Consider the following 24,537-nt stretch of genomic DNA (forward strand, 5'->3'; position numbering starts at 1 on the left):
AAATTCATTAATCCCAATATATCTAAAGTATCATTTCAACATGTACCACAAAAAAATTATTAATGAGTCAGACATGGGGGCACCTATCTTTAATCCCAGTACTCAGGAGGCAGAGGCAGGTGGATTTCAATGAGTTTGCGGCCAGCCTCACCTACTTAGTGAGCTGCAGGCCGTCTAGAGGTGCACAGCAATACCCAGTCTCAGATAAACTACTGAATAAATGCATGGGTGCATTACTGAATGCATGAATGGAGCCAGGTGTAGCTCAATGGTGCAGTGCTTGCTGCAAACCTGAGGCCTTGGGTTCCATCTCTAAGACCAAAACTGACTAAGAAAGTAATGATATAATTTATCTTATAAATCTTAGCTATCAGGCATGTGACTGACATACAGACGGTCAGTGTTCAAAGAGAAATGTGGATGGGGGAGGGAATGGGGCTGGATTTTATCAGACACTTTATATGCAGCTAGAAATTCTCAAAAAATAAAAAAGAGATGTTGTACTGGACCTGAGGTTAGTTCCCAGCAGCCGTGCAAGCAGTTCGCAACTGCTTGTAACTCCAGCCCCGGGGATCCGATGGCCCTCTCTGGCCTCTACCAGCACCACACTCACATGGGACACACCCACACACATGAGTAAAAATAAAATCTACAAAAAGAAATTTAAAAAGCTGGGCTGTGGCGGCACATGCCTTTAATCCCAGCACTCAGCACTCGGGAGGCAGAGGCAGGAGGTTCTCTGAGTTCAAGGCCAGCCTGGTCTACAGAGCAAGTCCAGGACAGCCAGAGCTACACAAAGAAACCATGTCTAGAAAAACAAAAAATAAAATAAAATAAGTAAACATAAATAAATGGAGAAATGTGAATTGTATTTTTTAAAGGCCGTGTCTAAAAAGAAGGTATCCCAAACAGCTTCAATTCTTTTTTTTCCCCCTGAGCCAGAGTTTCTCTGTGTAACAGTCCTAGCTGTCCTGGAACTAGTTCTGTAGATCACGTTGGCCTTGAACTCACAAAAATCGGCCTGCCTCTGCCTCCGAGGGCTGGGATTAAAGGCGTGAGCCACCATCGCCAGCCTATAAATTTTTAAATATAATTTAATTAAAATTAAATACAATTACAATTCAGCCAGTCACACATTTCATAAAACGCTTTAGCCACCAAAAGAAACGCGCCCAGCCGGCGGCAAATCTTGGGTTTCCTTCTAAAAACCGCAGACTGCAGTTCTGCGTGTAGCCACCAGGTGGCGTCAGAATGCTACTCGGCGCCGGAGGAACTCCATCAACGGAAGCGGAAGTGGACTCTCACCTTCCTGACTGGTTCCTCCCACTTTCTCCTCCCCCGGAAACACAGACCCGCTAGACTTGGGTACTGAGGCCTGCGGCGGGGCGGACCGGCGGGGAGGGATGGGCGTGAGCGCGGAGCCGCGGAGCCTCGCCGTGGCCGGGGCCGGGCTTGCGTCCCCCGTGATCGAGAAGGCGCGCTCTGCGCTGTTGCCGCCGCAGGACGTGGAGGACACGGTGGAGACGCTCATGGTAAGCTCGTGGGGACAGGGGGAGCGGGTCGGGAACTGCCTTGTGCTGTGGGACGGTGCTTCTAGAACGTTCTCGTTCTAGAACACGCTACCGGTCATGGAGACGAGCGCCGCCGGTCACCCCGGATCTCAGGCCGCCCTCCCGGTCCCGCTTCTCTGCGGGCTGCGGCCTCAGCGTCCCCCGGCTCGCGAGGACCACGCCCCCTCGGTCAGATTGGCTGCGCGGCCGGGCTCCGGGCTGCCATTGGCGGAGGCGGGGGGCGGGGCGAGTCCTCGCCAGCCATAGGCGGAGACGGGGGCGCGTCGAGAGGCCGGGCGGACCTGGGCGGCGGTGCCCCTTGCTGGGAGGAGGATGCACTCTTTTGGGAATAGATTTAAAATTTTTATTTTATTTTTTTACTTGTTTTTTGAGACAGGGCCTCATTGTGCAGCCCTGTCTGGAGCTCGGTATTTAGACCAGGCTGGCCTCGAACTCGGAGAGACTGGCCTGTCTCTGTCTCCAGAGTGCTGATACTAAAGGCGTGTGGTCTCCCATCTGTGGCTTTTTGAAAATCTTTAAAGATAACCATGGCGGCTCCAGGATCATGTTTTTCAAAACTACATACCTTTTTTCTTTGGACTGCCATCTTTCCCTTTCTGTTTATATTGCATGTAGGGATTTTTTGGGGGGTTATAAATTGTGGAACTAATTGGCTGTTGAAATGATACTCGCCTTGTGTTTGCTGATTATGCTTTTAGTTTTTATTTGTGTGTGTGTGTGTGCGTGCACGCGCGTGCGTGTGGTGGGGTATGTACACAAGAGTGCAGGTGCCAACAAGGTGCTTGGATTCCCTGGAGCTGGAGTTACAAGTGGTTGTGAGCACCCCGTCCCGTATGGCTGTTGGGAACCCCATGGCCTTCTGGGGTAACACTGCTTTCCAGCCCCCTTTGAGTGTTCTCCAGCCCTTTCTGATTGTTTTTGTCCATTCTCACGCTTAGAAAATTGGAATGTTCACCTTTAAGCTATGAATAGGGTTGAACTACTAAAATAAATTCAATGTCTTAAAATGGGAGGTGTATTCCTGGGGTAAGGCACTGCAGTCTCCCTCACTATAACAAATAAAACTAAACCCAGCACCCGGCACAGTGGCTCCTGGAGAGGCAGGTAGAGCTGGAATAATGAGACCCTGTCTCAAAACAAGTACGACCATAGGCCCACAAAAAAACTAATCCACTCAAAGAATATGCTGTACATATACAAAAGTCACAATGCTGTTTAAGCTACCTGCTTCTTTTTTTTTTTTTTTTTTTTTAGTTTTTGATTTATCTATTAGAATTGACATTATGGCCGGGTAGTGGTGGTGCATATCTTTAATCCCAGGAGGCAGAGGCAGGCAGATCTCCAAGTTCTAGGCCAGCCTGGTCTACAGAGAGAGTTCCAGGACAGCCAGGGCCACACAGAGAAACCCTGTTTCGAAAAACAAAAACCAAAGAAAAACAAGTTGGTTCAGTGGATATTTATTGAGCCAGTGATTTGCTTGGTCCCTGTGCTGTGAAGGTGAGACATTTAAAATGCAGTTTCTGCCATCCAGCATGGAGGTGAAGGACGGCAGCCTGGAAGTAGAGCTCGTGGTGGCATGCTTGCCCGCATGCATGAGGCTTAGGCTCAGCTCCCAGAACAGGTAGATCGTAGGGAGCGGTGCCTCAGAGAACTGTTCAGGGGGTGCAGTTACTGTTCCTTCTTGGAACCTTGCTGGACCAAACTGCTGGAAAGAGCTGGGGTGACCTTAACCTGTTCTGGGGTAGGGCATGCAGGGGCTACTGGGCCTTATCCTGTGGGTCTCTGCTCTAGGAGAAGTGGGTACAGGTTTCTTGTTAGGAAGAACCATTCATCTGTCTGTGTTGCACACTTTCTGCACACTAGCCCCACGGTCAGGTCTTGTTTTGTGTTTTGAGAGTCTCTCTATGTAGTTCTGGCTGTCATGGAACTCAGTATGTAGATCAGGTTGCCCCTCTGCCTCTTTCTCTGGAATGCGGGATCAGAGGTGTCTGCCACCATGCCTTGCTTCCATGCCAGTTCTTACGGAAGCATGCAGGAGACAGGAGTTGTGTCTTCTCTTGTCTTGCACCCTTGGTCATAGGGATGATGACCACAGGGGTCTGCTCCAGGTGTCACCAAGAGAAGTAATGGAGCCTGACGTGGGGCTTGTGAGCAGCACAGATTGAGGTAGAGGGCAGTGTCTTGGTGTTCAGAGTGAGAGGGGCAGGGAGAGCAGCACCATGACCGTGGACGATGTGACTGTGCGGGCCAGGGAGGGAAGGAGAGCCATGTGCTGCTCCAGGGCCTTGCAGCGGTAGATGACTGTCGTGGGAGAGTTAGAGAGTGGCCAACTAATAGTTCTGATTTACTCTGAACCAGCACGCAGGACAGATTTGTCATCTTAGTAGTTGCTAGTACATTTGCCATTTCTTATGACTTGGGCTCCGTCCTGTTGGCTTGTTTGAGTTGGGAGCAGAACACTTGTGTCATTGACGCTGAAGACTCCAATTTGCAGTTTTTAAAGATAACCCTGGCTTTAGGAGAGGGAGTAGACTGAGGGGGTCAAAGATTGAGGTAAAAAGGTCCCGGCGTTAGCAGGGAGGGAGAGGTGGCCCTTTGAGCCAAGATGGGTTCAGAAGGCAGCCTGAGAGCTGGTCAGGAGCAGAGAGAACTGGTGTGGAGAAGCCCAGACCGGATAGGTGGACAGCAGGAGTCCAACAGCTGCTGCTGGGAGCAGCAGGTTGGCCTAAGAGAGAGAGAGGAAGAGCTCAGGTTTACAAAAGTCAAACTGGGCTGTGGTGGTGCACACCTTTAATCCCAGCACTCAGAGGCAGAGAGAGGTGCCTTTCCTTGAGTTCGAGGCCAGCCTGGTCCACAGGAGCTAGTTCCAGGACGGGCTTCAAAGCTACAGAGACGAGAAACCCTGTCTCAAAACAAAACAAAATGTCTGAGGCGACCTCTGAGCAGTGTCGTGTGGCTTGTCTGGAGCTCCATGAGCAGTAGTCTGTGGATGGAAGGGAGGAAGCTGAAGCTGCTGACGGATGTGAGAGCCTGGGTCTGGAAGACGCCAGTGAGCAGTGGCCAGAGAAGTAAGGGAGACAGAGTGAGAGGATGGGGCTCATTGCTGGTCTGGAAGGAGAGGGCTCAAGAATACTCATGTGACTTCTGGCACACATTTGCACCCCCCTGCTCGTTCCCGAATAAAGTCTTTCTTTAAAGAGTCTCTCTTGTTTAGGGATGGCTAGGGCAGACCAGTGGGCCAGCCATCAGGACGTGGTCAGGAAGCAGCAGGCAGAGCGAATCTCCTGGGGCTGGAGAGGGGGCAGGTGAGGGACTGTTGCCCAAGTTTTCAGTTTGAACTGTTGAGTTTGAGACCCCTGCAGGCCCCTGTGGGCTGGAGGGAACACTGGGATGGCAGAGTTTGGCTGGAGGGTCAGTGGGTGCAGTGGAAATGGGGAATGTGAGTGAACGGGTGTGGGTGGGGTGCAGACTGAAGAGATAAGAGCTGGAACAGCACTGAGGTGCAGGCAGAGGGAGGAGTGACCTGTAGCCGCAGTGGGGTGAGGTGGGTGCTGGAAGAAACCAATACTGAGAGAGAGGTAGTCACTGATATCAAATACACCTAAGAACTCAAAGTTAAGGATAGGGTGGAAGAGGGCCCTGGGATGTGTGGGCCCCAGTGAATCTGTAGGAGCCTTACTGGAGGAGTTCTGGCTAGATGGCAAGGCCAAGGCGTGGAGAGTGACTGGCACAGAGGGAATGGAGAGGGTACGATTTGGCACTGGAAACAGAGACTCTGGAGCAGGTTTCCAGGTACGGAAGAGATGTCCAAGGAAGAAAGGGACCTAGTGTGTGAGGGGATTGAACCCCCCAACACTGCAGAGGCTCAGGTAAGGCTGAGCAGAGTTTTGGGAATTGATTAGCAGAATAGTTGGCATCTCTGGGGAGAGGGCATTGGCTGCCAGTACAGATGTGCTGAAATGCACACACTGCCTGGTTGTGCCGGCTGTCTTCTGGAAGCCCTGCTGGCACCCAGGGTGGTTGTCTCATCCAGCCTTCAACTCTCAGAACTTATTTAGTCCCAGTGGGCTTAACACCAACTGCAGGTGTGTTTGATGGAAGTTAGGGTGGGTTCTCTTCTCTCTGGAATTGGTGCTTCTGATGACATTTGGAATCCTGGTAATTTGATGTAACAGACTTCATAGTCCTCCTAGTAAGCCATTAGAGCTACAGTGTGTCAGTTACTTAAAAAAGTAATCTATGGCCATACCACTTGGAATGCCCCTAATCTTGTCTGATTTTGGGGGTGGGGAGTGAGATGTCATTAAATGGGGGAAGATGGGCTGTGCCAAGTGTCCTGGTTGAAGGAGTTTCGAAGTGTCTGTTCATTGTCATTGGTGACTCTGCTGCATTCCAGAAAGAGGACAGACACTGTCGTGGAAGCCCAGCCCCTGAGCTGGGGCTCCTGGGGTGTGCCTACGGGAGATACTTGAGTGTCTGAAAGGGTGCTGCCCTTCTGTGTGGAGCCAGAAGATAAGGTAGCCTGTGCTGATGCAGGGCTGAGAGCGGGGCCGCTCGCCAGCAGTGTGTGGTCCCCTGGGTCTCCGTGAGATGGTGGGTAAAAGAAAGGCAGAGGGGTTTTGTTTTTGTTTTGCTGTTTTTCTTTTTACACCTCCTCCCACCAAGAGGGTTTCTCTGTGTAGCCCTGGCTGTCCTGGAACTCTCTCACTCTGCAAGCCAGGCTGGTCTCAACTCAGAGAATGTCTGCCTCTCCTCCCAGGTATGTGCAACCGCATCCACCGTCGGCTTGAAAGGCCAAGCTCTAAGCACAGAAATTGATGAAGTACTGGAAGCTATACACGGTGGCCAAGCTTATGCTCTCATGGGTTTTGACTTGTTCCTATAAACATCTACAGATCCTAAACCAGCTAGCCTGGGGGAGTCAACAGCTAAGACTGCTCTCAGCATGAGACCATGGTCAATGACTCTTCAGTCAGGACAGACAGGGACGCTTGCCATAAAATGGACATGTTGCCTGGTGGAACCAGCGTTATAGCAGTAATAGTGAGACCAGAGAGGTCCCTTTTGCTGTGCACATTGAAGTATTGGCTGTAGATTTTACTTTCCCATTCTGGTGAGAAAAGCCTGGCACTTGGAGTAGCTCCCAACAGCCTTGCGGGAGGGGCATGATGCAAGTGGTCATAGTTCAGAGTCAGGAAGCAGAGAGCCTTGGCTAGAATGGGGTTGTGGCTGGTGGAGCCTGAAGGTCTTCAGGTGCAAGTGTGGGCAACAGAGTTGGCTTGGCGGCCAGGCCTGCTGACACCATGGTCTCTTGTCTTGCAGTTACATCCGGTGATCAAGGCTTTCCTCTGTGGTTCCATCAGTGGGACCTGCTCCACCCTCCTCTTCCAGCCTTTGGATCTCCTCAAAACACGCCTGCAGACCTTGCAGCCCTCGGACCTACGGTAGGTTGTTGCCCAGTCATGGAGGAACCAGGGTTAGCAACTTCTCAGACACAGGATTAGCCTTACAAGTTAAATCAACTTCCTTATAATAGAGAAACACAAGCCAGGCTGGAATTCCTTTGGTTGTTGTTTGTGTTTGCTTCAGACAAGAGTCTTTCTGTATATCCTGTGCCGACCTTGAACTTGCAATCCTCCTGCCTCAGTTTCCTGAGTGCTGGGCCATGTGCTTTGTTGATACTGTTTTCTGAAGAAAAAGTTAATGTAGTTTTATGTATATACACATTATAATTTGATTTTTCTTGGTTAATTAGGGTCTTTTGGTCAGCTCTAGAGGACTTTCTTTGGTGACATTTGGATTTTTCTGGAGTTAGCTTGTGACATTGTAACCATGCTGCCAGACTGGTGCAAGCTTGTGACATTGTAACCATGCTGCCGGATACTGGTTTGTCTGTTTGTTGTAAAGTGGAGTTTATTCCATTGCTTGTGGTGTGAATAGACAGTTAAATATGCGTGTGCCAAACCATGAACACTTGGAAATGAATTCCAGGGCTGCTGAGATGGCTGAGCTCTGCAGGTGCTTACTGAAAGCCTGACCACCTGAGACTCATCCCTAGGACCCACGTGGGAGAAGAAAACTGACTCTTGCAAGTTGTCCTCTGACTTCCAGATGTTTGCATGTACACACACACACACACACACACACACACACACACACGATATATAATAAAATTTTAAAAGAGCAATCCTAAGATGCAGTATAGAGATTCCTGCGTAGTTTAGACAGTCTTTGGTGGGAACTCTACCATGAGGGTCTAACAGTTGTTTTCTTTTCCTGTCCATTTTGTCTCCTTCAGGTCCAGGCGTGTTGGGATGTTGGCTGTGTTCTTGAAGGTGGTTCGCACAGAAAGTCCTCTGGGCCTTTGGAAAGGGATGTCTCCTGTAAGCTGCCTTTTGGTGCAAGTTCTCCCGCTTCACTCCTTTAGTGATCCTTCTCCTCCAGCTCACAGTCACTGTTAGACTACGCAGCATCTTCCCCATCCGTGTAGCTCCTCCCCGCCTGTGTGGCTCCTCCCTGTCTGTGTGGCTCCTCCCCATCCATGTAGCTCCTCCCCATCCGTGTGTTACCTTTCATGGCTAGGACCAGATCCCTCACAGGAGCAGCTCAAGAGAGGAGATGCTTGTCTGGGCTTGTGTGGGATGGGAGTCCATCTTGGTGGGAAAGGCATGGCAGCTGGAATAGCTCTCCACAGTCTTGGAGGAGGGGCATGAGGCAAATCGTCACATCTCAGCAAACCAGGAAGCAGAGAGCCTCGGCCAGAAGTAGGTGGGTCTATGACATACTTCAAAGCCAGCTCCAGTGACCCAAGTCCAGCAGTCTTGCCTCTTACCTCTGCCTCTCAGAACAGCGCCACCCACTGGTAACAAGGTATTTAAACACATGGTTTGAAGGGACATTTCCCTTTAAAATCATAGTCTGTGGTTTTAGTTCTCTGCAGTCAGCCCTGCTCTGAAACATTCAATAGAAAATTCTGTAGATGACATAAGTAGTCCATAAGCTTTCAGCTGTGCATTGTTCTGACTGTGAGGGGTCACTCACATCGGAGCCGCGCGCTCCACTTGCCCAGCTGTCACTCAGTCGCTGTTAGTAGTCAGATCACCTGCTGGGAATCCTGAGGGTTGTTTTCGGGCAGCCCGTGTTTTACTTACCGGGGTCCTCAGCACACAGGAGCACTGGTGTGGACAGTGGGATGAGCAGAGGGAAGCTGGACGGGGCTTTCGGGGGACAGGGAAGGTAGAAGATCTTAAGAAGAAAAGAATAAAACCACTAGATGGCAGGAAGGAATGCTGTGTGTATTAAGTTGTGGAGGAGGAAAAAGAAATCCAGACTTTTTTGTTGTTGTTGCTGTTTCATTTTGTTTGAGGCAGGGTTTCTTTGTGCACCCTGGATGTCCTGAAATCCAGGTTATTTTTGTTGTCATAGTTCAGATTGCAGAAGTTAACGGTGCAGTGTGACCACAGCCATGGCGTGCGGAAAGTTCTAGGTTAAGGTGGGACAGAACACTGCATTTGTGAGTGGAGACAGGAACAGAAAATGTGGTCTAATTGATGGCAGCGTGGTCCGCCAGAGGGCACTGAGCCTGCCTGAAGACTTCAGCAAGAGATCTGAAGTGAGTGACCACAAGCCACTCAGTGCAAGTGAGGGATGCAGTTACCTGCGTTCAGAAGCCGCCTTGGGCAAGAGCAAGCCGTACCTGTGACTGAAGCGGCTGCCATGTTTCTGGCACGTTGACATGACTGTGGAGAAAGGAAGCTGAGCCGGGGACAGATGTGAAGAATGAGGCTCTTCTCTAAGGTGCCCGCCCAGCAGGACCCACGCCCTGCCTGACAAACGGAGAGAGGCCATCAGGAAGTGCTAATGGACTTCTTCAGTGGTAAAGAGCATGCGTTGAGCAAACAAAGCATGTGTTTAAACCTGGGTTTCATCCCAGCGCCATGTCAGGCAGCTCACACTGCCTGTAGCTCCAGGTCCGGGGGATCCAGTGCTCTTTTCTGGACTCTGCATTCTTTCACGTATGTGTACAAACCTGTATACAGACACACATCTGTACACTAAACAAAAATAAATTTTCCTTTTAAAGTAACTGCTGGGCATAACCCCAACACTAAGGAAGCAGAGGCAGGGGATTTCCGTGAGTTAGCAGCCAGACAAGGCTACTGAATGAGATCCTGTCTGGAAACAGGAACAAGTGAGGCATGGGAGGACCTTGTTGACTTGCGTATCAGAAGACAGAAGAAACATGGATGTGGATGTGACCCAGGTTTGCTGAAGTATTTCACATTGCACGTTAAAGGACAAAATCGTGCGATCAGATCATCCTTCAGTGCCCCTGAAGGGCTGTGATTCCTGCAGCAGCTCGGGTGAGCTGAAGGGAGGACACCTGGTCTTGGTTCTTTTGAACAGTTTCAGAAGTAAGGCAGCCTTTTCTTGGTCAGGATGTCCTGGCTGTCAGCACCCCCTGCTCCTCAGTCCAGCCATGTGGATCATCGTGGCTGGCTCCCCTTGACAGGTCATCAGGTCAGTAGTAGCCTGACCTCACCTGGTGCCTGTGTCAATCACTGCCTCATCTTGCCCCCAGGTGTTTCGTTGACTCCAAATATCACAAGCAGAGGGAGAACAGGACAGTAATGTGTAAGGGCAAGGGAGGCCACAGATACACAAAGGTTATGACCGTGTCTTGTTTATAAGTGCAACTTTGTCACCTGTACTTGAACAGTGGAGACAGAAGTTCAGCGTGCATAGGTCTCAGGGTTCTCCACTATTCTGGCTACCCCCACCCAAGAGATATGAGGGGACTGTTGACTTCCTGCCAGTCCCTTATACTGCCACTGATGTCTCTGTTCCTAAAGTACAACTGTTAGCATGGCGCCAACTCTAAGGCTGGCATCCACTGTCTGTCGGTGTAGCCTCACCTTTGCCAACACTGGGAAAGTGACCTGGGATAGCCACACCTTATTTCTTCACCCAAAGGCTTTTTCTGGCCCAGGGACCACCTTGCTTGGTTCCCACCCTCCAGCCACTAGAGATGGGAAGTGATGTTTAACCACTCCCCTTGCCCCTTCAGCAGAGAGATTGCAAGGGGTGGGATGTTCGCTGACTGCTAAAGCTTGCCAAGGGGACTAATTTACCCACAGCTGTAGCTGCTCTGATACTCATTGGCTGCTGCCTGCCCTGTCGCTGCCCCTCCTCCCATTGGTGCTCCCTCCACACCGTTAACAAGCAGCTTGCATCTGGACCACCCTCCCAGAAGGCACCTTGCAGTTTTGAGCCTTTGGTTTCATCCTCCCCCCCTCCGCCTTTCCCTGCAGTCCATCGTGAGGTGTGTCCCTGGCGTAGGAATCTACTTTGGCACTCTGTATTCTTTGAAGCAGTATTTCTTGCGAGGCCATCCTCCCACCGCCCTGGAGTCCATCATCCTGGGCATGGGTTCACGCTCTGTCGCAGGAGTCTGCATGTCACCCATCACCGTGATCAAGACACGCTATGAGGTAAGTCTGACAGTTTTAGAACCTTAGGGTTCTGGGTAGTGACCACTTGTGCTCCCCGGGTGTGTAGTCTGACTCGGGGTCAAATGTGCTTAGATACCTCAGTTTTGTAGGCAGGGCAAGCCACGTATGAAGGAAAGCCTGGTTCCTTGGTGATGATACGCAGCCTGAATTCTGCTTGGGCCACTGCCCAGATGCTGACCTGTGCCAGTCACTGTATCTGCTCTTTGTAGAGTGGGACTTACAGCTACGGGAGCATCTATGCAGCCCTGAGGAGCATCTACTGCAGCGAGGGCCACCGGGGCCTCTTCAGAGGCCTAACAGCAACTCTGCTGCGTGACGCGCCCTTTTCAGGGCTCTACCTGATGTTTTACAGCCAGACCAAAACCGCAGTGCTCTGTGGCACAGGTAAGGGAGTATGTGGTTGGGGAGAGGAGTCTCTGAGGGGCTGCATTTCCCCTTTTTCTCTGGGATAGTCATAGCAGCGTTAGCAATGGAGCTATGAAGAGAACCACAGCCATGGCGTGCTCATAAAGGAAGACATTTAGTCCAAGGCTTACAGCCCAGAGGTTCAGTCCATTACCAGCATGGTGCAACATGATGTCATGCAGGCCGGGTGGTGGTGGTGAACGCCTTTACTCCCAGCCTCGGGAGGCAAAGACAGGCGCATCTTTGTGAGGTCGAGACCAGCCTAGTCTATAAGAGCCAGTTCCAGGATAACCAGGGCAGTAGAGAAACCCTGTCTCAAAAAAGATATCATGCAGGGAGACATGGTGCTGGAGAAGGAGCGAAGAGCTAATACATCTTGACCCACAGGCAACAGGAAATGGTCTAAGACCTCAAGGCCCACCCCCACAGTGACATACTTCCTCCAAGAAGGCCATACCCACTCCAGGAGGGCACACCTCCTAATAGTGTCACTCCCTATGAGTTTATGGGGTCAATTACATTCAAACCACCACCGAAGCCAGTTTGGGGCTGGGTGTTAGGATGTCCTATAGAGTTGGGTCTTCTAATGGAAAGAGGGTAGGCTGGGTAAAACACAAAGTGTGTTTTGACAAGGCTCTGTAGTAGTATGCCCCAGACACCCTAGGGACCCTAGGGCTGAAGCTTTGAGGTGCAGCCTGTGAGTGTGTTTGTCAGTGAGCACTCCGTGTGAGACAAACAAACCAGTTTGGCAACACTGACTGGTTGGGGATTTGAGGAAGTTTGCACTCCCCTTACTGTGCCCTGCTACTGTTCTGAGCCCTCTATGGGTGGGGCCAGAACTGCAAACTTGAGGTGCTGGTGGCAGACCTGTCCCCCAGTAAGCTTGTGGGCCAACCGTGAGCCAGGTCTGGGTGGCAGATGCAGACAGAATAGGCAGACTTACATGGAACCCATTCTGCAGAATGCGCCTGAGCTCAGTAAGCTGTCTGGATAGTGGGGGAGTGGGACTGGGAACACTCCTAGTGACTTGGGGAGATTGGCTCCTTCCCCCAGGGAACAGATGTGGCCCTGCAGGTCACAGTCTCATTTTACAACAGAAATTTAAGGCAGTAAGGAAATGTAGCCATGGTTGGCCTAGAACTCACTCGCTATTGTAAACCAGACTGGCCTTAGACCCTAGAGATCAGCCGAACTCCACCTCCAGATCACAGGATTAAGACTTGAGTCACCAAGCTTAACCTAGTGTGTACAGTGAATACATGTTAATTTAAAAACTAAAGTTTCACATCCATTAATCCTTAAAAATGGAATTAATGAATGATTTTTTAATATTAGAAATGTATATTAAATCTTTTACTTTATTTTTGTTTTTTTGAGACAGGGTTTCTTTGTGTAACAACCCTGGCTGTCTTGAAACTTGCTTTTGTGACCAGGCTGGCCTCAAGCTCACAAAGATCTGCTCTCCTTTGCCTCCCAAGTGCTGGCATATATTGAGTCTTCAAAGCCAACAGTGTCCTTGGTGAATAAAAACTAAAATTTTCCTACCTATAGTCAGTAACGAGGTGAGAGTGTTCACAGCTGCACCGTCCAGTTGGGGGTGTTCTCACCTATACTGTTCAGTTAGACGGTGTTCTCACCACACTGTATTGTCAGTCAGGTGCTGCAGAACTGTCAGATAGCCATTATACTGAATAATGAGTTTTCTCACGGCCCCAATCCAGACACATCACAGGACTCTGGTCAGGTCTGTCCTGAGCATACTGGTTAACCCTGCCTCTCCACGTGTCTGTGCTCTTGTTCCGTTTCAGACCAGTTAGATGTTGCTCTGATGCCCCTGGTTAATTTCAGCTGTGGGATATTTGCTGGCATTCTGGCTTCCCTGGTGACTCAGCCTGCAGACGTGATCAAGACTCACATGCAGCTCTCCCCAGTGAAGTCCCAGTGGATTGGCCAGGCAGCCGCGCTCATCTTCAAGGTAAGCTGCAAGTGTGTGCTGCCCTTGCAAAGGGCGTTCTATCTCCCAGCTTCCGACTGTAACTCCAGTTCCAGCAATCTGATCCAGATCCCTAACTTGGCAAGCAGCCCTCGTCTGTATTTTGTATGCTGCTTCACACTTCCTTGCATTGTATAAATGGTACAGCTGGCTGGGCATAGTGGTGCACACCTTCGCCCTAGCTCTGCCATCTGTGGAAGGAGGATCAGGAGTTTGAAGCGAGTGTTGTCTGGGCTGTGGTAGTGAGGGTCCCATCTCAAAGCAAGTCAACAAACGAGAGCAATGAAAACAGAACCACAAACACAAACCAAACTGCTCGCAGCAACCCTGCATAAGGGAGTTCCCAGGAGAGAGAGCTTTTCGGCTGCCTAGGTCTGGTTTTAACCTCTGGCACCCCAGACAAATCTTTTAATATTCTTTTAAAAATCCCTTTAATTGAGCCGGGTGGTGATGGCACACGCCTTTAATCCCAGCACTCGGGAAGCAGAGGTAGGTGGATCTCTGTGAGTTTGAGGCCATCTTGGTCTACAAGAGCTAGTTCCAGGACAGGCTCCAAAGCTACAGAGAAACCCTTCTCAAAAAAACAAACACAAAAATCCCTTTAATTTTACTTATGTTTATGTGTGTGTATGTGCATGCCTATGGAGGCCAGAAGAGGGCACTACATCCCTGATGCTAGAGTAAAATATGAGCTGCCCTCTGGGTGCCGCAAAGCAAATTCTAGAAGAGCAGCAAGTGCTCTCTGCTCCTTACTGCCTTTTTTTGTTGTTGTTGTTGTTGTTGTTTTGTTTTGTTTTGTTTTTTGAAAAGGGTCTCTATTACGTAGCCCTGGCTGTCCTGGAACTTGTTATGTAGACCAGGCTGGCCTTGACCTCAAGCTCCGTCTGCCTCTACCTCCGGAGTGCCGGGATTAAAGCCTGCGCCACCACTCCAGAAGCTAAGTGTTCTTTTCTCAGCTAAGAAGTTTCCCTAGGTAATGCAGATCTAAAGAGGCGGACTCTAATAGTTACAGGGAAATTGGCGGTTCCTTGGTTATCTCCTTGGTTTGGTACTACAGTTACAAATTAAGGTTCTCAAGTGGAGTAGCGAGGTCTCTGGTGATGGGCATAACTAGCTGTACTGAGGCTTTGCTTTTGAAGTGTTGAATTGTTCTTATCACAGAACCATGGGCTGCGTGGCTTCTTCCATGGCAGCGTTCCCCGGGCCCTCCGTAGAACTCTGATGGCTGCCATGGCATGGACTGTCTATGAAGAAATGATGGCTAGGATGGGCCTGAACTCCTGAAAGAGACAGCTGGGGAAGGAAGATCTGCTGCCTTGCCTGGTTCCTGCTGTGGGCTGCTGCAGCTCACTCTCCTGGAGTCAGGTGAAGCGCGGTCTGAGGAACCAGGCAGAAATGCTGTTGCCTTTAGTCCCCCATTCAGAGAGAGACCGGAGGAGTGCCTGGAGCCCCCAGAGCCTCACCAGTGCACACAGCTCCGGACACACTCCCAGTCGATACACACAGGAGTTGGGAGGCAAGCTCGGTTGTCCCACAAGGCTATATGAGAGGCATTTCTACAGAGACTTCTACCAGATTGCTCTGTTTCGGCCACCTACCTCCATCACAGGACACCGTAGATTTGCCTAGAAGCCAGAATCCCACAGTAGAGAGGTTGTGGGCCTCCTGCCATGGCTGAGGGCAGGAGTCTCAAGTTAGGGAAGACTGGACCTAAGCGCTGCCCTGGACCAGTGAGATGGCTCAGCAAGGAATGTCAGCTCATCAGGTGACCTGCAGTGGGTACCAGGAAAGTCAGCTCGTCATGTGACCTGCAGTGGGTACGAGGAAAGTCAGCTTGTCATGTGACCTGCAGTGGGTACCAGGAAAGCCATCTTGTCAGGTGACCTGCAGTGGGTCCCAGGACTCATGGAGGAGGGACCTAGTTCCTACAACTTGTTCTCTGACTTCCTCATGTGCACTGTGGCAAGCACCCATAGCCAATAAGTGAATAAATGTAATTTTTTAAATAAAGACATCAGTGGACTGGAGACTGAGGTGGCAAAAATAAACAATCCTGTACCAGTGTGAAACATTTGAGACCAACAAAAGTGGGGTTTTTTGTACATTAACCAACAATAATTTGTAACCATCCCCTATAAATGATGACAGATATTTATAACCCATAGGATCTGAAAGAGTCCTTCACCTGAGGAGCCAAACCTTGGTCAGGTTTGACCAGAAGTTTGAGGCGTGCAGTCTCCAGGGCAGGCGGAAGGAAATTCATCCACCAGCACGCCGGGAGGGGGAGGGGGCGGGGGCAGGGTTGGGGGTGTAGGGACAGGGTGGTATGAAGCACTGGGGAAAAAAGATTGTTAACCTCTCTAGTGATTAACCTCAGATATTTTGTTCAGTGTTAGAAATCCTATTGGGGTACATCCCTATTCTACAACTGTGTCTGACAGCTTCAATACCTTGTAACAGCAAGGCTGAATAGCCCAGCCATCCATACAAGCATGCTGCCCTGCAGCCACAAGCTTGGGGCTGAGGCTGACTCTTTTTTATGAAATATACCCCTATGCTTATGGCCCTATCTCTAAAGTCTTGTAAGTGATCACAATATCAAAGTCAAAGAAGTCATGATTTAAGTACGTCAGCGTCAGTCTAAGGACAAAAGAACACACAATACACAGACATACAGGACAAAAAACAGGAAGAACAATGGCACCAAACCAAAGACACAGCTTCAGGTGATAATGGTTGCAGGAAGTAAAGAACTTCCTCTGCCCAGACTTAGGTTATGGCTGGCCCTCACATCTTCATTTTTTTTAAAACAAGTGCTGGTTCGTAAATCTAGACAGTATGTCTCATTCCCTGAAGACAGCAGAGTGATTTTGATGTGACTTAATTTTTGACCAGCCATTTAGTCCTTAAAACTTAATTTAGGGCCGGGTGTGATGACACACACATTTAATTCCAGCACTCAGGAGGCTGAGGTAGGCAGATCCCTGAGTTCGAGGCCAGCCTGCTTTACAGAGTGAGTATCAGGACAGCCAGGGCTACACAGAGAAACTCTGTCTCAGAAAACCAAGGGGAAAACAAAAGCAGCTTTAGTTTACACACTAGACCATGTACCTGTTGGAAGTACAGGGTCCAGTGGTTTGGAGCTGGATGTATGGCTGAGTGCAGTGCTAACACATGCAAGGTCCTGAGTTCAAACCCCAGCTCTGCCAAAGGAACAAATACAAGAAAACATTGGAGCAGTGTGGGGGTGCACACCTAAGGAAGGACCGTAGCCAGTGTGGGGTGCACACCTAAGGAAAGACTGCAGCAGTGTGGGGGTGCACACCTAAGGAAAGACTAGCCAGTGTGGGGTGCACACCTAGGAAAGACCGTAGCCAGTGTGGGGGTGCGCACCTAAGAAAAGACCGTACCCAGTGTGGGGGTGCGCACCTAAGAAAAGACCGTACCCAGTGTGGGGTGCACACCTAAGAAACGGCAGTGTGGGGGTGCATATCTGTTGTTATCCATCACTGGGAGCTCAGTCACCCTCCACTTCGAGACCCTGTCTAAGAGGTGCAACCGTGATCCTAAATTGGTTTTAGAACATTCCCCTTGTAAAAATATCTCTTAATCTTCATTCCCAAGCCACATTTCATTTTCCATCATTTTGCCTTTCTGAACATATCATTTAATAATAGATTCTAGAATATTCTGTATTTTACTTATCAAAATATTTTGAGATACATTCCTGATGTGGTGGAAGTTCAGTATTTAGTTTTACCTTTCCTTCTTTTTTTTTTTCTAATTTATTATGTATACAGTATTCTATCTGTGTATATGCCTGCAGGCCAGAAGAGGGCACCAGACCCCATTACAGATGGTTGTGAGTCACCATGTGGTTGCTGGGAATTGAACTCAGGACCTTTGGAAGAGCAGGCAATGCTCTTAACCGCTGAGCCATCTCTCCATCCCCTACCTTTTCTTTTCTTTCTTTTCTTTTTTGGACATCGGGTACTGCTACACCCTCAAACCCATGACCCTCTTGCCCCTCTTGCCTCAGCCTCCAGAGGGTTAGGTTTAACAGGTGTCTATCACCATGTTCAGGTCAGAGCTGTTTTTCCTCTGAAGTTCTGGGAACTGAACAAACCCAGAGCCTTGTGAGGTAAGGCAAGCGATCTACCACCCAGCAGAATAAACAGTAAATAGATAACCTGTCATCCAGATTTCTCCACACACCTTCAACACGTTTGTAATATCCTACTGGGAACCCATCCATTTTTTGGAGGTTTTCTCAAATTTAGGAAGGAACCATTAATTTCTCCAAGGAACAGAGGGGTAGGTGAGTGTGTCCTCCGGTGTTTAATAAGCTCTGACACAGATGGCCCAGGCTTAAAGCCTGTTCTTCACTTGTGTCAAAGAAATGGGGACAGTCACACCGCCCATGCCCAAGGCTGTTTAGGAGGGTGAGCAAACGCAGTTTTCTTTTTTACTGCCTACTTTTTATTTGTTCAGCCATCTTTCATACATTTGTATTTTTATAGGTGTACGATAGGACATATTTTATCCTTAAATGACTGCATGGCATTCTATTGAACAGAATATGCTTACTAGCTGCATTTTTCTTTTTGAACAAAAAATTTTATGCATAATCTTGTCCTTTATCCTTTCAAGAAAACGTCCCAGAGAAAATTGTACGTTGGTAATTCGTCCTCCAGAGACCACGTAACATTCCTCCAGGCTACGCTTGCTGTGCACAGGGCTGGTCTGCACAAACCTTCCAACAGGACTAGCGCACTTTGCACCCCAGCCGCGGAGTCACAACCCTCAGTCTCCCAGCTACTTCCGGCTCCCGCTCGCTACGCAACGAACACAGCGGAGCAGGCACGGAACTTTTCAACTTCCGCTCCGCGGCGAAGTAGTGGGCTCGCCTGCTGAGTCTGCGCGTGCGTCGCAAGCCTCTTTCCGGAGGGAAAGTTCTGCCCCTTTTTGCTCAATCTGCTTTTCTATTGGCTGGCTATGGCCTATTTAATAACGTCATTTCCGGCCGCCAGTCCTTTCCGCGTTGCCCCGGGACGGGTCCATACGGCGTTGTTCTTGGTGAGTCTCTGATGAGGTCCTCGGTGCCGCCCGGGGCCACGGGCTGGACCCTGTCGCTCCGTGGGACGGGCGTGAACGCCCCGATACCGCGTCTAGGCGAGCGGCTTCGTTCCCGGCCGCGGCGCCACGTGGTGGCCTCCGTGAGGTGGGGCGGGCGCTCGCTCCAGGCTGCAGGCCCGGGCGGCCGCGTGCTGGGAAAGTGCTTGTGTGGCGCGTAGAGACGGATCCCGAGCTGCCGGCCACAGTCTCGAGCTACGAAAAACCTGAAACACCCCAAACATGGCTGCCTTTGCACAAGTCTTTGATATCTGTGTGCTTGCGGAAGCGTTAACTTACGCTTGGCTACTTTTTCTGAGTTCTCTTTCTGCCACAAGGTCCGATGCACTTGTGTGATAGGTGGCCAGAGAAGTTGAAAGGGATAGAGTACGAATCCATCCCACTTAGCTTCCCATGCTAGACAACGTGCGGCGCCTGAAGGCTCACGCCCTGACTCCCCGCTCTCGGGAGGCGTGGGGAATTTGAGTCCTAAGACAGCCCGGGCTACATGGAGATCTAGCCTCAGAAAAGAAATAGGAAAACATGGTGCATTTTTGCTCTTCCAGGTTCCCGACGTAACTTAAAGGGAAACTTACACAATGTCCGGAGCCCTTGATGTCCTGCAGATGAAGGAGGAGGATGTCCTCAAATTCCTCGCTGCAGGCACCCACTTAGGTGGCACCAACCTCGACTTTCAGATGGAGCAGTACATCTACAAAAGGAAAAGCGATGGTCAGTTACTGCTTTTATAACTCGGGTAAATTTCTCTTAAGTCTCCGACTACCCTGTTGTGGGAAGTGCCGATACTGCGTGCTCTGTTGGGACACTGGCCTGTCGTTTGAAGGAGTGCCGCAACTGGCTGGGGTGTGAGAGATAGGATAACAGGATATGTTATATCCTATGGTGCACCCTATGTGACAGGTGAAGTCATAGGGGTTGACTGTAGGTTTAATGGGAAGTGGATTGAGATGTGGGGATACACAAGAGTCGAGAAAAATTGGCAGGATGGGTTGTGAGAAGGGGCGGGTGTTAGTTCACTAGGCACTAGGGAGAATCGAGTGTTGTAAGGGATTGGTAGGACGTATTTGAAGTTCATGCAGTGGTCCAAAGGGTAGAGGACATGATGGAGGGTTACCCCAAAGAACTGCACGCTATTAAAGCTCAGGGTGGAGGCCTCCTGGGCCGGTGAACTTCTGAGTGTCGGAAGTGTGCTACATTGAACAGATGGCAGGATTTTCGCTAACACCAGTAGAGCTTGACTCTGTGACTGGAGTTTGATAGTAGTCTCTGCCACATCCATAGTCTGCCTCCCTTCAGAGTGTCCGTTTGTCCAGCTAGGTTAGCAAATCCATCTGGGCACTGGGCTCAATCCCTAACAAAATCATTTTTTGCCAGGTAGACTTTGGGAGGCGGTTGGTTAGATGTCTGAGCTCTAGCCAGCCTGGCCTCCAGAGTGCCAGGGTAAAAATCCACTTCGTTTCACGTAGGCATCTACATCATCAATCTGAAGAGGACTTGGGAGAAGCTGTTGCTTGCAGCTCGGGCTATTGTTGCCATTGAGAACCCTGCTGATGTCAGCGTCATCTCCTCCAGGAACACTGGGCAGGTGTGTAGAATGGGGGCTGAGTTTTGGGTCGTGGCAGTAATCCACAGAAGCCATTGGGAGGATGTAGAAAGGCAGAGAGATCCAACGTGGATACCCCAGGAGGTCACTCTCCCTGGGCTCTGTTCTAGTGGCCAAGGGGAGCATAGGCACGGCCCGTGATGTACAGTCCCTTTCCACGGCGTTGGAGATGAAGCTGGGCTTTGTGCCTGCGCCTGCATATTCCTACGGCTTCTCAGAGTCCTGTGGACAATGACTGAGAAGACAAACCATGCAGGAAACAGTCCGCCCTCAGTGGCAGGCATAATGTCAGTGGCAAAATACCTCAATTTCCCTTTGCGCTTGGTCCTTGTACAGGCTCCTGCGGGTTGTTCAGGGGTTCTTAAGTTATTTGTGAACTTTGTTTCAATTGTAAAAAATGAGGAGGTGTATCTTTTCCTGTTAAGAAAGTTAACAGCTGGGCGGTGGTGGCGCACGCCTTTAATCCCAGCACTCGGGAGGCAGAGGCAGGCGGATCTCTGAGTTCGAGGCCAGACTGGTCTACAAGAGCTAGTTCCAGGACAGGCTCTAGAAACTACAGGGAAACCCTGTCTCGAAAAACCAAAAAAAAAAAAAGGAAGTTAACAGTTTTACATGTGTGTTGGCTGAGTTGGTGAATATTTAGTTGATCTTAAGGTTTGAGAGCGTTAAATACTAACAGCGTTCTGTTTTAATGTTGCAGCAAGGGTCTGTGAGTGTGGTTCCTGAAGGGTAGACCTGTGTTGTGGAACAGGATAGAATATGGTTTAGTAACTGTTCCCTCACCAGGAAGTGTTCATGGTACTTGGATAGAGCAGAAAGGATCATCTCCTGGAGGGAGTCAAGAAATTTCTAGGATGAGGGGGCAGGCAGATCTCTTACAAATAGCAAGACTACACAGTTGAGGTCCTGTGTGTCCTCACACTGGGGGGCAGAGATGCACCCGGTGTTCTTGCAGAGGCCCTGGGTTCCGTTGCCGGCACTCAGTCATCCATAACTCCAAAGGCTCCAGCACCTCCCGGCCTCCATGTACACGGGTGCTGTGCTCGTATGCATTGCACATAACCACTCAGACACTTAAATATAAGGAGAAAAGGAGGGAGAACGTATGTGCTTGTCTATTTTGTGATATATTTTGCCAGAAGCCACAGGTGTTTGCTGCAGGCCTGTCTCTGAGTCTTTGAGGGACTTGGGTCATGTGAGATGCTTCTTAGATGAGATGGGATGTGCAAGTGTTGCAGTTAGCCTGAGGAGAGAGTACTTCAGGAAAGTGCTGCTTTGCTTTAGTATGTGAAAAGTGAGAGCATGTGCCTAGAAGAGAGGGTATCAACAGTTCCTGTGAAACCATGCTTGAAAAAACTGACTCAAAATCTCTTCAAAGAGAGCCGTGCTGAAGTTTGCTGCCGCCACTGGAGCCACTCCGATTGCTGGCCGTTTCACCCCAGGGACCTTTACTAACCAGATCCAGGCAGCCTTCAGGGAGCCACGGCTTCTAGTGGTGACTGATCCCAGGGCTGACCACCAGCCCCTCACAGAGGCGTCTTACGTGAACCTGCCCACCATTGCCCTGTGTAACACAGACTCACCTCTGCGCTATGTGGACATCGCCATCCCGTGCAACAACAAGGTACTTGTGGTGTAGAGTTCATGATGAGTGCTCTGGGAAACCTTTCATTTCTGTGCACATTGTTAGAGCTTGGAGTTGAGGTCACAACCTGGCCGATGAACTCGCAAGTGTAGGTAGTGTGCTAAACGAGAGGCAAGGTTTCGCTAACCCCCACTCTGTCCTGTGAGTGGAGCTTGATAGTAACCTTTGCTACAAGCATTGTTAGTGATGACTGTAGAATATGGGCCTGGGTTTCTCCTACATGAATTTTAGAGTTTTAATTTGGGGGTATTATGCCTGCGTGTATGTCTGTACCATTGTGTTCCTGTGCCCAGGAGGAAGTAGGGACAGACTTGTGTTTGTGGTTGGCCAGGTGTTTTAATGACCTTCGCTCTTCCAGGGAGCTCACTCGGTGGGCCTGATGTGGTGGATGCTGGCCCGGGAAGTACTCCGCATGCGTGGCACTATCTCCCGTGAGCACCCATGGGAGGTTATGCCTGATCTTTACTTCTACAGAGACCCAGAGGAGGTAAGGCAATGCCTGTTGCCACTAAGTGAATGGGACATCTTGGTCTGGTTTGGTGAAGCTAAATTTGTCCATTATGGTCTTTAAAAACTAGATTGAGAAGGAAGAACAGGCTGCTGCTGAGAAGGCCGTGACCAAGGAGGAATTTCAGGGCGAATGGACTGCACCAGCTCCTGAGTTCACTGCTGCTCAGCCAGAGGTGGCTGACTGGTCTGAGGGTGTGCAGGTGCCCTCGGTGCCCATCCAGCAGTTCCCTACTGAAGACTGGAGTGCCCAGCCAGCCACTGAGGATTGGTCAGCAGCTCCCACAGCGCAGGCCACAGAGTGGGTTGGAGCCACCACTGAGTGGTCCTGAGCTCCTCTGCAGACACCTGAGCAAAGGGAAAAAAGGTGGAAGGAAAATAAAGTTCCTACAAGCTGTCTCTTGAGTGTCTGGGTCGCTGTTGCGGGATCTAATGGGCACTGGGTAAAAGGAGATGGAAGTGAGCTCACGGGCATGGGGGCGGTAGTGACCTGGTTTTGTGTTGTGTTGAATACCTCAGTTTGTGAACAGGGTTTAGGAGAGGGTTTTCATGTGAATACAATTAGAGAACATTAGTGCTTTACTTTAAATCTGAGGTTGCCTTTAACAAGCTGCTTGGTGCCTGTGTAGAAGTTGCATGGGTGAGATGGGTTGTGGTGTTTTTGATGCAGGGTCCCTGTTCTAGCTCCCTCAAACACAGAGTTCTGGAGTGAAGACATGAGGTTGGTGCCACTGGGTTCTGTGTCCTGTAACAGTTAACAATGCCTGAGGTACTGATACCCAAGCAGTTAGCCGCACTAGTTCTGGCAGCAGAGTGGGCTAGTCTGCTGATGCTGTGCACTGGGAATTTACAGCTGGAGTGGTCTTGAGGGCAGAACTACACTCCCTGCTGCTGACAGGTCACCTGTGACTGGAGCTGGTCGGTCTAAGCTCCCAGTTCTTAATTTGTGTTTTTCGAAAGACGATTTCTCTGTAGCCTTGACTGTCCTGGAACTTGCTTCAGATACCAGGCTGGCCTCAAACTCAGATGCTGACTCTGCCTCCCGGGGGTTGAGATTAAAGGTGTGCACCACCTGGCTAAACTCCCAATATTTAAAGCATGGCAGCTAGAGGAGGGCATAAGATGTACTGGGTTTGGAGGTTCCTGATCTGGGTCAAGGGAACAGAACTGTGATCCTTGTGGAGCCGTCTCCTTAGCTTTTTCTCTCCCAGTGGTCCTTGCTGGTGTAAACTCTTATTTTAAAGTGCAGTTGATGGTTGTGCCAGGACTGCCGCTCGGTAGCTTACAGCTGGCATGAGGTCGGTTTTAGGATGTGTGTGTGCACGACAGCAAAGATTGGTTTTATCATCTTGAGCAATGCTGGCTACAAATTCTACTTTTGTAATTGTGATGTGAAGATTTTCTGCATTTCACTAAATACTAATAAGTGTTTGAGGCATAAATTTTGCTCTTAGAGACTTAGGAAATTGTTGAACCAGGTCAGCCTGAGCTGAAGATAACACATCTAAGTGGGCCTGGTGGTGGTAGTGGTCTAATTGCAGCACTGGGAAGCTGAAAAGGAAAAGTACTTAGATAGGTGGACTCCAACTTCCTTGTCCCATGGTGAGTGAGCTTCAGTGTAGGAGAATCTGACCTACGCAAAACATCAGTTGTCTAGCTGTGTAGGAGATTTAGGAATGGCCTTAAAGCGATTGAAGAATCTCAGATTTTTACATTTGACCCTGAACTAAGAATTTTAAGCCCCCAGGATATGGCAGTGAACAGGGTAATCTGGAGGGTGGAGGCATGAGTCAGACATCAAGTTACAGAGAAAGGGAAACCTCCAGTGAGCCAAGAAAACCTAGAGGAGCCTCTTAAGATGCAGATTTAGGACCTACCCACTTGGGTGACCGGTGAATGATTCCTGTTAGAGTGAACAGGGTCCCCAGAAATACTGACCCAGCATGTTCTCAGGGAAGTACTGAGTTTTCCATATAGTTGTATCTCTTCACATCCTTTATTTCATTCAGTAAGGTCAAAAGGTCCCCTGACCTGGTCTGTGCAGCTGTGTGAGGAATGCTAGGCCAGCATAATAGCTGCCATCAAAACCTTGAAGTCTCTGTATTAGGGTGTTAAAATTCTATCCAGTAAAAAGTGTTTTCAAAACTTCAAAATTAGCAATTTAGGTA

At 49.8% G+C, this 24,537-nt stretch overlaps 2 protein-coding genes and 3 non-coding genes across 5 annotated transcripts; all 5 read left to right on the forward strand.

Annotated features, from left to right (window-relative positions):
* Positions 1-1,345: 1,345 nt before the first annotated feature.
* Positions 1,346-15,550, forward strand: Slc25a38 (solute carrier family 25 member 38). The gene is made up of 7 exons (XM_038323806.1): positions 1,346-1,532; positions 6,894-7,015; positions 7,870-7,954; positions 10,883-11,062; positions 11,293-11,467; positions 13,297-13,463; positions 14,643-15,550. The coding sequence occupies exons 1-7, from the start codon at positions 1,404-1,406 to the stop codon at positions 14,763-14,765; spliced, it is 981 nt and encodes a 326-aa protein (XP_038179734.1). The 5' UTR covers positions 1,346-1,403; the 3' UTR covers positions 14,766-15,550.
* Positions 15,551-18,488: 2,938 nt separating this feature from the next.
* Rpsa (ribosomal protein SA) lies at positions 18,489-22,768 on the forward strand. The gene is made up of 6 exons (XM_038322431.1): positions 18,489-18,557; positions 19,160-19,325; positions 20,081-20,199; positions 21,596-21,841; positions 22,221-22,349; positions 22,441-22,768. Exons 2-6 carry the CDS (start codon positions 19,193-19,195, stop codon positions 22,699-22,701), a joined length of 888 nt encoding a protein of 295 aa, XP_038178359.1. The 5' UTR covers positions 18,489-18,557; positions 19,160-19,192; the 3' UTR covers positions 22,702-22,768.
* On the forward strand, positions 19,737-19,891 carry LOC119810907. Its single transcript, XR_005284845.1, has one exon. It is a non-coding gene; the product is annotated as a small nucleolar RNA SNORA62/SNORA6 family (small nucleolar RNA).
* On the forward strand, positions 20,281-20,482 carry LOC119810904. Its single transcript, XR_005284842.1, has one exon. It is a non-coding gene; the product is annotated as a small nucleolar RNA SNORA73 family (small nucleolar RNA).
* Positions 21,893-22,038, forward strand: LOC119810908. The gene has a single exon (XR_005284846.1). It is a non-coding gene; the product is annotated as a small nucleolar RNA SNORA62/SNORA6 family (small nucleolar RNA).
* Positions 22,769-24,537: the final 1,769 nt, after the last annotated feature.

Source organism: Arvicola amphibius, chromosome 3 (assembly GCF_903992535.2).
Source record: "Arvicola amphibius chromosome 3, mArvAmp1.2, whole genome shotgun sequence".
Lineage (NCBI taxonomy): Eukaryota > Metazoa > Chordata > Mammalia > Rodentia > Cricetidae > Arvicola > Arvicola amphibius.

Bases quoted from the DNA above. Each gene is read 5' to 3' on its own strand.
- Slc25a38 (XM_038323806.1), top strand. From the start codon at position 1,404: ATGGGCGTGAGCGCGGAGCCGCGGAGCCTCGCCGTGGCCGGGGCCGGG. The intron at 7,955-10,882 runs GTAAGCTGCCTT...CTTTCCCTGCAG, and splicing joins TTTGGAAAGGGATGTCTCCT to TCCATCGTGAGGTGTGTCCC. The intron at 13,464-14,642 runs GTAAGCTGCAAG...TTCTTATCACAG, and splicing joins CAGCCGCGCTCATCTTCAAG to AACCATGGGCTGCGTGGCTT.
- Rpsa (XM_038322431.1), top strand. From the start codon at position 19,193: ATGTCCGGAGCCCTTGATGTCCTGCAGATGAAGGAGGAGGATGTCCTC. The intron at 19,326-20,080 runs GTCAGTTACTGC...CGTTTCACGTAG, and splicing joins CTACAAAAGGAAAAGCGATG to GCATCTACATCATCAATCTG. The intron at 21,842-22,220 runs GTACTTGTGGTG...TCGCTCTTCCAG, and splicing joins CCATCCCGTGCAACAACAAG to GGAGCTCACTCGGTGGGCCT.